At 39.3% G+C, this 15,779-nt stretch overlaps 1 protein-coding gene across 1 annotated transcript in view; it reads right to left on the reverse strand.

Annotated features, from left to right (window-relative positions):
- Positions 1-15,779, reverse strand: part of EXD1 (exonuclease 3'-5' domain containing 1) — a 37,189-nt gene that overhangs the window by 7,581 nt on the left and 13,829 nt on the right. The window contains exons 4-9 of the mRNA XM_012649249.1: positions 14,631-14,689; positions 11,319-11,405; positions 4,788-4,892; positions 4,629-4,709; positions 2,589-2,732; positions 1,222-1,413 (exon numbers count right to left, since the gene is read on the reverse strand). Coding sequence (XP_012504703.1) covers positions 1,222-1,413; positions 2,589-2,732; positions 4,629-4,709; positions 4,788-4,892; positions 11,319-11,405; positions 14,631-14,689 — 668 coding nt within the window. The remainder of the gene's footprint in view (positions 1-1,221; positions 1,414-2,588; positions 2,733-4,628; positions 4,710-4,787; positions 4,893-11,318; positions 11,406-14,630; positions 14,690-15,779) is intronic.

The following is a 15,779-nucleotide window of genomic DNA, read 5'->3' on the forward strand; positions in this document are numbered from 1 at the left end:
ATTTCTAACCGCTGTATATATATACACCAAAACTTATTTTTAGTTGCCCAGCTAATTTTTTTTTCTATTTTTAGTGGAGACGGGGTCTTGTTCTTGCTCAGGCTGGTCTCAAACTCCTGACCTCAAGTGATCCTCCTGCCTCAACCTCCCAGAGTGCTAGGATTACAGGCATGAGCCAGTGCATCTAGCTGAACATGATTTTTAAAAGTTCAGTATTTATGAGATAATCATATGACTTTCTTGGCTCTAATAAAATGGAGAATTTTCTAATGTTTAACCATGCTTGCAACTAGAATCCAGTGACACATTAAGAAAAAATAACACATCTAAGTTGGGTTCATATGAAAAATGCTACTATTTTATTTAGAATTTTGTATCTATATTCATAAGTGTGAATGGTTTATGGCAGCAACTGGAAAACTTTTTCTGTAAAGGGTCAAATAGTAAATATTTTGGCTTTGTGAGCCACAAATGAACTCGGTCTCATATGCTACTTCTTTTTTTTCTTCTTCTTCTTTTCTTTTTCTTTTTAGAGACAGGGTCTCACTCTGTCACCCAGGCTGGAGTGCGGTGACATAATCATAGCTCACCATAACCTTGAACTCCTGGGCTCAAATGATCCTCTTGTCTCAGCCTCCCAAGTAGGTGGGATTACAGGCATGCCACCTTGCCCGGCTGATTTTTTTTTTTTTTAATAGATGGCGGGGGACACCTCATGTTGCCCAGGCTGATCCTGAACTCCTGGCCTCAAGCAATCCTCCCACCTCAGCCTCCCAAAGTGCTGGGATTATATGTATGAGCCACCTCACCCTGACTACTACTTCTTCTTTTTTTTTCACAATCCTTTAAAAATGTGAAAACTGTTCTTAGCTCATGAGTTGTACAAATTTAGGCCATGGGTCTAAATTTGGGAAACAGTTTGCCAATTCCTAGTCTGTAATTTTCTTATATTCCTCTGGCTGCAGAAAAGAACTAATGAAATATTAAATTTACCCATTCTTTGACAGAAGTATTTCTTGGAAACATAACTTAATATTGTGAAAAGGTGCTCAAGGGGATGGATCAAGCCCAAGCTGTAGCCCCTTCAAAAATATTTATCACCAAGTCTGCCCCACAAAAGTTGCTGCAGCTGTGAAGAGAGGGTATCACTGTGCCTGTTCTCCATGAGGAAGAAGGCAGAAAGGAGGTCCCAAAGACACACCCACAAAGAGCTACACTTACCTCTATGCCTCCAAGCCGGTCTGCAGACCCTTCTCGATAGGTATTTAGGTACCCATCCACCAGGGTGGTTAGGTCAGACATCATCTCATCCAGGAGTACCAAGCGAAGGGGTAGCAGATAGGTAGCTTCCAGGGCCAAAATTTTCAGTAAAGAGGGTAAAAGGGGTCGTGTGAACCATACTTCTGGATTTTCCTAGGGACAAAAAAATAATTTTCTCCGAATAGTAAGCAAGACTTTAAAGAAAATAACTGTTTAAGGGTTGCTTAATTTAAAACACTGTCATTTTCTTCTATTATTACCTTCTACTTTCATACAATTGATAGCCTTATAAGTGCGCGCGCACACACACACACACGCACACACACCTCTAAGGGGAGAGGTACGTCAATCAATCAGGACTTCTCATTCAAAGCTGGAGGCAACAGACTTCATGACATGAACAAAGTTGTAGTCAATACAGTCAAGGATATTAGGAGCTAATATTTTTTTTGAGAAATAAATGGGATGATTTTGGTTTCATTGCCTTAAACCAAATTACCACAAAAATTCCCCCCTTGCCCCAACTTAAAAATTTATTTCAGAGTAGTTTTGTTTGTTTTTTGAGATAGGGTCTCACTCTGTTGCCTGGGCTAGGGCACAGGGCATTAGCCTAGCTCACTGCAACCTCAAACTCCTGGACTCAACTGATCCTCCTTCAGCCTCTGCAGTAACTGGGACTACAGGCATGCACTACCACGCCCAGCCAATTTTTCAATTTTTTGTAGAGACAGGATCTCATTATGTTGCTCAGGCTGGTCTCAAACTCATGGCCTCAAGTGATCCTCCTACCTTAGCCTCCCAAATTGCTTTAGGATTATAGGCGTAAACCATTGTACCTGGCCCAAAGTACTTTTAATTGATAACCAACAAATCTGGATCCTGGCTTTTACCCACTTAGACCACAAACTGTTCTCATTTGGCACAACTAAGATTTTAGGCAATGCTTGTAATTATATGGCAGCTGTCATTTCTCTATGTAATAGGCTGATGATCCTGTTCAGAAAACACTTGAAAAAATTAGTATCAGTCAGGGCTTTGTGGCTCACACCTGTAATCCTAGCACTCGTGTGAGGATTGCTTGAGCTCAGGAGTTCGAGACCAGCCTGAACAAGAGTGAGACCCCATCTCTACAAAAAATAGAAAAATTAGTTGGGTTTGGTGGTGCATACATGTAGTCCCAGCTACTTGGGAGGCTGAGACAAGAGGATCACTTGAGCCCAGGAGTTTGAGGTTGCTGACACCAGGGTACTCCACTCAGGGTAACAGAATGAGACTCTGTCTCAAGAAAAAAAAAATTAATATCATATGGGACATCTTTTAATACTCACCTGAATCAGTTTTTGTCTCTCCTCTAGAAAGGAGAGATATTTAGGGGCTACTTTAAGGTGTCTGATTAAACTCTCCTGCAAAGTACTGATGCAGTTTGGAAGAAAGCCACCTGTTTCCATGGAAAATTGAAGGACATCTGCTACCTATGGTATTAAAAAAAGACAAACAGAACAGTTGAATATATACAGAAATCTATCTCATGGCAGAAATATATTTAGAGACAATTCTTTAAACACTATTTTCCCCAAGGACCTACATGATAGACAATGCCAATAGGAAATTTAAAGTTGTTCAGTCAACTTATTCTGAAAAATATTTTTAAAAAGGGAAAAAAATAATACAACTTTAATATGTCCTTGTCTACTTTCTTTTCTACTTCTTTTATTTGTCTGCATTAATGGTAATTTATTACTCTTTGGTGCTTCTGGTTAATAGGAAAGGAAGATAAAATTCAAGAATTATTTTTATTACCTATTAGCAGCTCTGATAAAGTTTTGGTAAGGAAAGCTAATAAAATTAAGAATTGCAATAATTATTTGTGTGTGGTAGGCTAAATAATGGCCCCCAAAGATATACTAATCCCTGGAACCTGTGAATGTTATCATCCATGGCAAAAGGGACTTTGTAGCTGTCACTAAGTTAAGGATCTTGAGATAAGGAGATTATCCTGAATTATCTAGGTAGGGCCTAAATGTAATCACAAGTGTTCTTTTAAGAGGGAGGCAGAGGTAGATTTTACATAATCAGAGGAGAAAGTGATGCGATAATGGAAGCTGAAATTAAAGTGATGCACTTTGAAAATGGAGGAAGAGGCCACAAGCGAAGGAATATAAGTGGCTGTTAGAAACTGAAAAAGCCAAGGAAATGATCTTTCTCTTCAGAGCCTCCAGGAGAAACCAGCCCTGCTGACACCTTGACTTTAGCCCAGTGAAAGTGGTTTGAGACTTCTAACCTCCAAAACAGTATTAGGCCACTAAATTTGTGGTTATTTGTTACAGCAGAATAGGAAACTAATACAGTATGTTAAAGAAAACCAAATTGGTCAAATTCTGATTTCCTGCTTCTTAGACAATGGAAATATGAAAAGAAAAACATGGAAAAATGTGCCAAAGTCCTCATTAGACAATAGATTTAATCAAGAAGCCTATCAGCCTCAATGAAAAAATGAGCAATTCTCTTATATTTTGGGGTAAGCATACAAGCAATTTCTATATAACGAAAGATCCTGAAAGGAGGCACAAAGGAACATGTAAACAGGAGAAATGTCAAAGTCTATTATAAGTAGATAAACAAAGAGCAAAAGTGAACCACATATAGTAACACAAAACTGAATTTTAGGAATTGCTGCTCAAACATAATTGGCTAATTCATTCATTCCCTCTCTAAAGACTCTAGGCTATGCATTCAAGATATCCCTTTCACTGGCATAAACCTAGAAGAACTTAAAGAAAATGTCAGGAGAACTAATAGTTTTACTGCTCCCACAGCCAAACCAGAAACCCAGATCAGCTCAAAGAGTTACTAGAGTCTAGGGATTTCTCATTTCTCTAAGGTCCCTTAGATGAGAGACAAATCACATCTCTTCAGGCTGTTTTGGGCCAGAATAGGTTTTTTGGGGGGCATATCCAGAACAACCTGTACCCCTGAGCTAGATGCCACCTTGCCTTAATTGATACATACATGGTAAAGGCAGAGATATGATTATTCATCTTACACTAAAATCTCCCCTGTCAGACTTCTGAATGATCCCCGAATTGCTCGAGTTTCTGAATGCTATGAAGACCTTGCTTCTTACTTGACAAATTCTGGAGCAAAATGAGGAAAACACATTCCTAAATAGTTTTAAGTAACTTTCCTACAGTGCTTTTATAGTATACCAATGTTCTTACATATCATATTATACAAACATCTTACATAAGAATTGGGCAGGAATGGGGCACCTAAAAAAAGAAGACGACTTTCAATCGCTCATCAGATGAGGCCTATTTTCTACAGGAGCTATGTGTACTGGTTTGAATCCAGCATTTCCCTTCATGTACCTGTGTGTCAAAGACATTATTCAGCAAAATTCCATACTGGTGAGAGAGGCAATCGGAAAGCCAACGACAATCATGAATAACCTAAGGAATCAGAAGGAGACAGAGTAATTAGAACCTGGCTGATAATCTTACAAGGGAGGAATCAGCTTACACACTTACCTTCAAAATTCTCTTGTCTTCTAATATCATCTGAAGTCCGTTGTTGAAAGCACGACTTCCCAGAAGGAAAATGTCAAATAAGTAAACTCGGCTATTTGTGGCCACCTACAATAGACCATCCAGACATACATACCATAGGATAAGGAAGAACTAGGGGAAGGGATCTGGGAATCAAGAATAAAAGACGTGCAATAAAATATTTAACATCTTCACATTTAAGTGAATAATAGGCACTCAATGATTCTTAGGAGAAAAAGGTTTAAAATAATCTTAAGTAAAACAAAAGACACAATCACTGTGATTTTCAAAAGGAAAGCAAAGGATAAGCTGATGACTTAGACTTTCACTTTTTATAGTCGGAACTTTACCGTTTTACCAGTTTCACCTATGGCATTCTAATTGCGATACTCTGAGATACATATTTGGTCTTCCTCCCGGTTTCCTGACACAAAGCTCCTAAAAACCCTTGGAATCATGGAAATGATAAGAGTGTTTTTTGTATGCTAATGAGATGGCTGGTGGTTGGGGGCCCCTAGATAGCTTCAGGATGAGGGCTGGTCAGAGGAAAAACCCACAGCAGGATTAGAGGGTTGAGACTCATCCCTACTCCCCAAATTCCAGGGAAGGGAAAAGGCTGAAGGTCAAGTTGATCCCTAATGGCTAATGATGTAATCGATCATGCCTACATAAGGAAGCTTCCATAAAACCTCCAAAGGACTGAGTTCAGAGGGCTTCTGGATAGCTGAGCATGTGGAGGTTCCTAGAGGGTGGTAAGCCCCTTCTCCCATTCCTCACCCTATGCATCTCTTCCATCTGGCAGTTCATTTATATCCTTTGTAATATTCTTTATAATAAGAAGTGGGTAAATGTAAGTAAAGTGTTTCCCTGAGTTCGGTGAGCTGCTCTAGCAAATTAAATCAATGAGAGGAGGTGGTCATGGGAACCCCAATTTATAGCTGGTTGGTCAGAAACATTGGCAACTGGCCAGGTGCGGTGGCTAACGCCTGTAATCCTAGCACTCTGAGAGGCCAAGGCAGGAGGATCGCTTGAGCTGAGGAGTTCGAGACCAGCCTGAGCAAGAGCAAGACCCCATCTCCACTAAAAATAGAAAAGTTAGCTGGGATTACAGGCATGTGCCTGTAATCCCAGCTACCTGGGAGGCTGAGGCAGCAAGATGCCACAGCACTCTAGCTCAGGTGACAGAGTAAGACTGTCTCAAAAAAAAAAAAAAAGAAAGAAAGAAACATTGGCATCTGAAGTAGGGGGCAGTCTTATGGGACTGAGCCCTCAACCTGTGGAGTCTGACACTATCTCTAGGTAAACAGTGTCAGAACTGAATTGAATTAAAGGACACTAAGCTGGTGTCTAGTAGAGAATATACAGCAGAATTGCATGCTTGGTGTGTGGGGAAACAACCTCCACACATTTGGGGTCAGAATTTTTCTGTGTTGAGTAAAGAGTAGAGACAAGAAAAAAAATTTTTTCCCCCTGTATCTCTAACTCTAATACTCCAGGGATCACTGGTTTAAGGTAAATGAATAGCATCTCATTGTTATTAACATGAAATGCTACTTCTCTGAGTTCCATAATATGCATGATTGTGTTAAGTGTTACATAAAATTACACATAAGGGGAGATCTCTGCCTTCTAGTGGTTTAAAACAGGCAACAAATATACTGGCACAAACGTTAGGATGTCAAACATTCAACACTATTTTACAGATCAATTTTATATAAGAATTCTAGATTGTTTCTAATCATAAAAATCACAAAAGCAGCATAGCTGGATGACCTACCAAGGCAGAGAATGAAGGCAAAAAAGATCCAAATGGGTCTAAAAAGCCAGCCCTGTGAAGTCTGACGCCATTTTTGTTATTTCAGGAGCTGAACTGTTTTTTTTTTCTTTTTTTTTTGAGACAGAGTCTCACTCTGTTGCCCTAAGTAGAGTGCCTTGGAGTCAGCCTAGCTCACAGCAACCTCAAACTCCTGGGCTCAAGCAATCCTCCTGCCTCAGCCTCCCAAGTAGCTGGGACTACAGGCATGCGCCACCATACCCGGCTAAATTTTTCTATATATTTTTAGTTGTCCAGCTAATTTCTTTCTATTTTTAGTAGAGACGGGGTCTTGCTCTTGCTGAGACTGGTGTTGAACTCCTGAGCTCAAACGATCCACTCGCCTCGGCCTCCCAGAGTGCTAGGATGAACTGTTGTTATAGCTACAATTGCCAGACTTACCTGGCACCTATTCTCAAAACTTTCATATTTTTTGCTAGAATTTGACAACTAAAAGTGAATCCCTGCTTTTTCCCCCTGCTTTTTTAATTATAAAAATTGAATAGATACATTACAAATGTCTGGAAAACAATTCTCTACTAGGCTGTAAACTCTATGGTAGAAGAGATTATGTAGGGTTCACCACAAACACCACTATTTAACAGCTAGAACAGAGCTGAACAAATAGATGGCTGTCATATATTTCTTCAGTGAATCAATGTATGCCATCCATATGCTAAAACTGTATATGGCTTTAACAACATGCATTCAAATTTATATCCTGCTTTTTCACTCATAAACTTTCAAACATTTTTCCATATTGCTCTCATCATCAATTTTTGACAGCTGTATAAGATCTATCAAATGTATTGTAACATCTATCATTAACTATTTAAAATCATGCCCAGATAAATAGGTTCTTGCATATGTTTTTTCTTCATATTTTGAATTATTTATGGTAGATTCCTAAAAGTGGCCCTGAGAAGTGGGCCAAAGGATATAAAAAACTGCATGACTCTTAATATTTGCCACCTACATCTTAAGACATTATTATATGTGAAAATATTTGACCACAGATGAAGATTAAATATTTAAATAAAGTTAAGAAAAGCTGTAGCAAACATGGATAGAAAGGAAGCAGATTAGGCAAAACAAAACAAAGAAACAAAATAAAGGTTCAGGAATTAAAGGTGCCAAATACTAAGAAAAGTGAGGAGATGGAAACAGGGAGGACGGGCTAAAGGTCTGTGTAAGGCGAAGTAAGCCCCCCTGTTAACCTCACTCATTCCCTTCCCACTGAGGACAGAACATACATTCTCTGGATAAATCCAACCAGAGAGGCTCTGGGGTCAGGAACATAAGAGAAGGGTAAGGGTTCAGTAGAGGAGCAAAAAATGAAAGTCTGCACACTGAATTGTGAGCTTCTAGTCTAGACATCTTCCCTTGTAGCTTCCGGGCTTAAGAACATCAACCTACAGTGGAACAGGCGAGTAGAGGGCTCCGGGAAAGATGGCTTCAAGACAAAAATGCAACATAATTTAGCAGGATAGATTTAAGCATGTGAAAAAATTGTATGGAATTCTTGAAGAGGTGGGAAGGCTTCGTCATAGGTGCAAAGAAACGAAGCTAATAAAATGAGGCAATTACTAATTCTGTGAAAAACAGAAAGTTGTTCAAAAAAAGAAACAATTCTTCTTGGCTTACATGATCAAAATAATAGATAGCCCGAATTCTGTCTTAACCAAAAATTGTGACACAAGTAAATTGGGAAGACCTAAGAAGGCATGAGTCCTACAAAGGAGCAAAATCTTAATTCACGATAATAGAAGTTAATACATAATTTATAAAACTGAAGAAATCAAGAGAAAGCAATAAGCATGTTATTAAAAACAGGAATATAGCAGAAACAACATTTTGACATGTTAAAATTGCCTCTGTAAATGAAATAATGTTTGTCAAAGTGCTTTGTAAACTGTAAAGTATTACTTTGTTTTAACAATCCTGTTGTTACATTCTAAAAGGCTGGGCACAGTGGCTTAATACTGTAATCCCAGGATTTTTGGAAGGGTGACACAGGAGGATCACTTGAGGCCAGGAGTTTGAGACCAGCTTGAGCAACACAGTGAGACCCCGTCTCTAAAAAAAAAAAAAAAATTAGGCAGGCATGGTGGCACACGCCTGTAGTCCCAGCAAGACGGGAAGCTGAGGCAGGGAGGATCAATTGAGCCCAGGAGTTTGAGGCTGTAGTGAGGTATGACTATGCTATTGGACTCCAGACTGGGTGACAGAGCATGATCCTGTCTCTTTTTTTTTTTTGAGACAGAGTCTCACTCTGTCCCCTGGGTAGAGTGCAGTGGCATCGCTGTAGCTCACTGCAACTTCAAACTCCTGGGCTCAAGTGATCCTCAGCCTCCTGAGTAGCTGGGACTACAGGCGCTCCCCACCAAGCCAAGCTAATTTTTCTGTTTTTAGTAGAGACGGGGTCTCGCTCTTGCTCAGGCTGGTCTCAAACTCCTCAAGTGAGAGTGCTAGGATTACAGGCATGAGCCACTTCACCTAGCCAATCCTGCCCTTAAAAAAAAAAAAAGTAATGGGATTTTTCTTTCCTCATAAAATATATACCATTATTTGTGAGGGTTTAAACACACAAGCCCAAGGACCTGGTTGGGGAAAATGTGCCCATTAATTTGCTTCCAGTCACAAAAAGGACAGCTATAACCAACTGGATATCCCCTATGGTACCTAGAAAACCAAAGGGGACAAATTAGGAAATAACCTAGGACTGCCCAGACCTGAATTACCAGAAAGTCTATGCTTTTGTTTCAGTAGACAGAAGTTTTGGTTTGTTTTAAGTTATTTGTGGCTGGGCGTGGTGGCTCACAGCTGTAATCCTAGCACTTTGGGAAGCCGAGGCAGGAGGATTGTTTGAGGCCAGGAGTTCGAGACCAGCCTGGGCCACATAGTGAGACCCTGTCTCTACAAAAAATAGAAAAATTAGCTGGGTGTGGTGGCACATGTCTATAGTCCCAGCTACTCAGGAGGCTGAGGCAGGAGGATCACTTTAGCCCAGGAGTTTGAGGCTGCAATGAGCTTTGATGACGCCACTGCACTCTAGCCTGGGCAACTGAGAGAGACCCTGTCTCGAAAAAAATAAAAAGTTATTTGTGACTGTACTGCTAACTCAAATCTAGTCATCTAAAAACTAAGGTTTATCAAGGAAGTACACAGAACAAGAGAGAGGCAATTTAATCCTTGAGCAAAACTAGACTCGGACACCTCCATTCCTTTCCCTTGGAGAAGGTAAACATTCCAGAGGGAGGAGTTCAAGAGGACAGATTGCCAACTCTAACAGAAAATATTCTCTCAGTGAGTGGCAGTAGGTCCTGAGTCAAAGCATAGAAGACACTGACTGGGGATTCAGTGTGTTCTCTTGACCACCCTTAAATACCGATGCTGCTGGGTTAAATCCAAAAGTGGCTAACCATCCTCTAGCTATTTGAGGCTCACCACAAGCTTCTTTTGATATAATGGGGACCCTCAACTGACATCTCCCAGGTCCAGAAAAACAAAAATGATGTGATAGAAACTTGCTGTGGAAAGCTACCACCCTAGAAGAAGAGAGAATAAACTCTTCATATATCTAAGGTGATAGAACAGAGGTGGGAAAGAAGACCTCAATTAGAGCCTGTCAGACAGCAATGATGGTGAAAAAGTGAATCTTTTCTTTCTTTTGAAAAGAATAAATTGAGTACCAGAATGAAGAACATTCCAAACAAGTTACAGAACAATGACACTGAGTTGACAGAAAGAAGACAATTAAGAATAAATCTACCAGTGAATTTATAATTTCTTTCCAAAAATTTGGTAGAATATACTGATAGCATCAAACTGATGATACCATTTGTTTATCAGGAAAAATTTTACTTTATTTTTTTTGTAGAAATAGTTTTTTGTTGCATGGATGAATTGTATGGTGAGGAATTCAGGGCTTTTAGTGTGCTCATCACCCAAATAGTATTGTACAGGATAGGTAATTTTTGCTCCCTCACCCTCTTCCCACCTTCGCCCCTCTATAATTATTTAAAAATAAAAATTTGGGGCCGGGCGCGGTGGCTCACGCCTGTAATCCTAGCACTCTGGGAGGCCGAGGCGGGTGGATTGCTCAAGGTCAGGAGTTCGAGACCAGCCTGAACAAGAGTGAGACCCCGTCTCTACTAAATAATAGAAAAAAATGATCTGGACAACTAAAAAAAATATATATATATAGAAAAAATTAGCCAGGCATGGTGGTGCATGTCTATAGTCCCAGCTACTCGGGAGCCTAAAGCAGGAGGATTGCTTGAGCCCAGGAGTTTGAGGTTGCTGAGAGCTACGCTGCTGATGCCACGGTACTCTAGCCCAGGCAACAGAGTAAGACTCTGTCTCAAAAAAACAAAATAAGTAAGTAAATAAAAATAAAAAGTTTTCAAAAATCTAGGCCAGCAAAGTGGCTCACGCCTATAATCCCAGTACTTTGGGAGGCTAAGATGGGATGATTGCTTGAGGCCAACAGTTTGAGTTCAGCCTGGGCAACACAGTGAGATCCCATCTTTAAAAAAAAATTAAAAATTAGCCAGGTATGGTGGTATGTACCTGCAGTACTGGCTAATTGGGAGGCTAAGGCAGCAGGATCAGTTGAGCCCAGGAGTGCCACTGCACTCCAGCCTGGGTGACAGAGCAAGACCCTGTGTCAAAAAACAAAAAACAGAAACAACTTTTACCTGAAGCCAACACAGTTTCCCATGACGACACACATTAGCTCCTTCTGCTGCCACACTCAGGACACTCTGCTTTTTGATGTGGAACATCTGGTAAGAAAAGGAAGAAAAGGAAAATGCTCCAAGGAATAATTGTTGGCATTATAACACCACGAATAGCACAAGTAAAATGACCAGTCATTTAAAAAAGTGAATATTTTTTAAACTTACAAAATTTGAATAATCTAAAACACAAAGTCTGTTTCACGTACACATATAAATCACCACTTGACACTTCTGATTCTGTTTTTAGTTTTATCAAAAGTATTTCACAACTGGAAAATAAATCACTCATACCCCAAATGCTAATAAGAGTTGAAAACTCAGGCACTTTTTGTTACCATTGATGCTTCCAAGAAAGAATTCTAATCTTTATGGCAAGATTCCTCATGCAAATTTATGGCATGCCCCTAACACAGGGCAATTTATTGTATCTGAAAGGAATACATGTTGCAGCTAAGTCTCACTGTGTCTACTATTCAGAATGACAGAAACAAGGACCTGATAGGTCCCTTAAAGCCTTGGATTCATTAAGTTATTTAAAACTGAAATAGTAGTACCCCAGGAATACCCTCTTGTACTTTGATTATCTATAATCTCATCCTATTTCAAAATATTATATAATTCTAAAATCCTTAACCCATAATTCATAAAAATATCTACATGATATAAGATTATCCCCATTTTATAGGTAGGTAGATTACTTGAAAATAGAATGGCATAGCAATTCACACTAGCACTGTCTTTCTTTAGAGAGCATAAAGAGTTCTACATTCTGAGTATCTCTCACCAATGATGTGAAAAGGGGACTGTATTTGAGTTTCATCTGCAATCAACAATAAGAAGGCTGCAGAACTGGCAGCAAAAGCTATATTTCACTACTGATAAGAATTCCCACATAAATGCACATATAAGAATAACATCTATTGGATGTTGGGCAGGGGGGAGGGGGGAGGAGGGAGGAGGGGACAGGTATTTGTATACACAAGGAGTGCAATGCGCACCACCCGAAGGATGGACATATTTGAAACATGGACTTGGCGGGGGGGACCAAGGGCAACATACATAACCTAAATATCTGTACCCCCATAATATGCTGAAATAAAAGAAAAAGAAAAAAAAAAAAAAAAAAAAAAAAATTCCCAACTACCTCCTCAAAATTCTAGAGCAAAAGTTCTTACTCATTTTTAATTGTTGTTGTCATGGACCCTATAAAGAATCTGTGATATATAAAGAATTCTTACAACTCAGTGATAAAAACAATTATCATAACTCAACTAAAAATAGGCAAAGGATCTAAGTAGACATTTTTCCAAAGAAGTTACACAAATGACCAGTAAGTTCGTGGCAAAATGTTCATCATCATTAGCCATCAGGGAAGTAGAAATCAAAACCACAATGTAATGGCTATCATCAAAATGACAGATAATAAGAATGTTGGCAAAGATGTGGAGAAAGTGGAACTCTAATACACTGCTGGTAGAAATGTAAAATGGTACAGCAGCTTTGGAAAACAGTCTGGCCATTCCTCCAAAAGTTAAACATAGAGTTACCATACAACCTAGCAATTTCACTCCTAGATATCTATCTAAGAGAAATAAAAACATATGTTAATACAAAAACTTGTATATGAATGTTCATGGCAGCATTATTCATAATACTCAAAAAGTAGAAACCACCCAAATGTCCATCAAGTAGTGAATGGAAAAATAAAATGTAGTACATTGGTGGGGCGTGGTGGCTCACGCCTGTAATCCTAGCACTCTGGGGAGACCAAGGTGGGAGGATTGCTTGAGCTCAGGAGTTCAAGACCAGCCTGAGCAAGAAAGAGACCCCGTCTCTACTAAAAATAGAAAAATTAGCTGGGCATCTTGGCATCCACCTGTAGTCCCAGCTACTGGGGAAGCTGAGGCAGGAGGATCGCTTGAGCCCAGGAGTTTGAGGTTGCTGTGAGCTTGCTGACAAGGGTACTCTACTCAGGGCAACAGAGTGAGGCTCTGTTTCAAAAAAAAAAAAGTAGTACATCCATACAATAGAATATTATTTGGCAATAAAACGAAGTAAAATACTGATTCATGATACAATGTGGATGAATCTTGAAAACATTATGCTAAGTAAACAAAGTCAGTTACAAAAAAACCCCACACATATGTATGATCCAATTTATATGAAATGTCCTGAATAGGCAAATTTATAGAGACAGAAAGTAGATTAGTGGTTGTCAGGGGCTGAAGGGGGATTGAGAGTGATGGTTCAGATGTGTGGGGTTTCTTTCTGGGTATCAAAAATGTTCTAAATTTCATTATGGTGTTGGAGGTACAACTCTATGAATATACTAAAAACCAGTGAACTATATGTTTTAAATAGGTGAACTGTACGGCATATGGATTATATCTGAATAATGCTGTTTTAAAAAAGAATCTGTTGATAACTAACTCTCCCTTTAAAAATGCATCCATGTGCACACATACATAGGCTTGCACCTACACAGAAAGCTCAACAACTCTCCTGAAGCCCATTTGTGAACCACACTCTAGGATAATTAGATACTGCCACTTCTCAAATAAATACATGGTTATAAAGAAATTGCCTAAGTAGAGCATCCAGAGTGGTCCTTTTAAAATGTTAAGTCAGACAATTTCTGACTCTTCTCTGAAACTGCCAATGGTTTGCCATCTCACTCAAGTCGAACTCAAAATCCTTATATTATTATGTGTAGAAAGCCCTACATGATCTGCCTCTGGGCCCCTCCCCATTTCCTACCACTGTTCTTCACCGTGTTCCTGCCACACTGACCTCCCTGCTGTTCCTCCATCCAAGTCAGGAATGCTTCAGCCTCAGTGTCTTTGCACTTGCTAATTCTCCTTTAGGTTCTTCCCTTAGATATCCACATGGCTAGCTCCCTTCCTTCAGGTCTCTGTTTCAATGTGACCTCCTCAGAGGAGTTCTCTCTGTCCACTCCATATAAAACAGGACCTCCCTGTCACTCTATTCTGCATATCATGCTTTATTTTTCTTCATACCACTTATTGTCAGCTGGAATACAATCATTTGTTTATTGTCTTGCATTAGAATGTAAACTCCTTGAGGGCTGGAACTTTGTCTTGATTATTGTTTTACCCCAGATCTCAAAACAATGTCTGACATATAGCAAGTACCTAAATATTTTTGTTTAATTAATAGGGAAAATGTCAAAGATCTTATAATAAATTTATGAGACACAGACACAATACCTATATACAGACAATACTGGGAATGACTGACGACAGTACTTACAGCAGCGCCAAACTTCTGCTGGAACTGATCAATGACTGTGTATGTCACCTCCTCTTCCTCTACAGGAGAAGGATGGCATTAGATATAGTTCTCTTCCTTTGGCAATGGAATGGCCTTCCCACTAATTTTGGCAAAACTCATATACTTCTACACTATCGCAACTCAAATGTCTAATGTTATTTCATTGTCACTTCCATCAGTCCATCACAGAGTAAATGCTAATTAGCGTCCTGTTTGTCAATTGAGAATAAACAGAATCCCCACCAATGGTAACTTCACAAATGGAATTTTTTACTCATTTTCTGTGATAGTCCAGTAATGCTTCCCTCCTCACAGTTGTACATCTTGAATACTTTAAGACATGAACTTTTAAAAAGCATGTTCATAACAAAAAATAATAATTTAAAATAAATAAGTCCTGGAGATGAGCCAATGCCCACACTTTTAGAATTCTCTGGATCCCGACAGTAATTATTAAAAATTATGTAATTTTAAAAATGAAAGGTATAACAGAACACAGAGTTACTCTTCATTTCCCAACCTCTAAAGTTTTGGAGTGGCACAGGACACAGTTCATGTACCTCTTTCTTTTCTATCCATGCTCATTTTTTTGGCAATCTCATTTAGTCTCAAGGCTTTAAATATCATCTATAGGCTGACTCTTGAATTTATCTATCTCTCCATCTCAGAACACTCTCTTCATTCTAGGCTTTTATACAAACTTAAGGTGACCAAAACTGAACTCCTACTCATCTCCCCAAAACTTTTTCCAACCATAGTCTTTCCCATCTCAGTTTAATAGTGACTCCATACTTCTGGCTGCTCAAGCCAAAATCCCTGAAATCATCCTTGATTCCTTTCTATCTCTCATACCCACACCTAATTATCAGTTATCCTGTGGGCTCCACCTTCAATGTACATCCAGAATTCCACCACTTCTTACAAACCCTGCTGCCCACCAGGATTTAAGCCACCATACCCGCTTGTCTTTAATTATTTCAATAGCCTCCTAACTGTGCTTTTACCCTTGCCTTCCTCTCAGTGTCTATACAGCATCTAGAGTGATCTTGTTAAAACAGAAGTCAGATTATGTTACTCCTCTGGTCGAAACCTTCCAATGGGAAATTGTTTTTTTGTTTTTTTTTTTGA

Source organism: Propithecus coquereli, unplaced genomic scaffold, assembly GCF_000956105.1.
Source record: "Propithecus coquereli isolate 6110/MARCELLA unplaced genomic scaffold, Pcoq_1.0 Scaffold3, whole genome shotgun sequence".
Classification (NCBI taxonomy): Eukaryota; Metazoa; Chordata; class Mammalia; order Primates; family Indriidae; genus Propithecus; species Propithecus coquereli.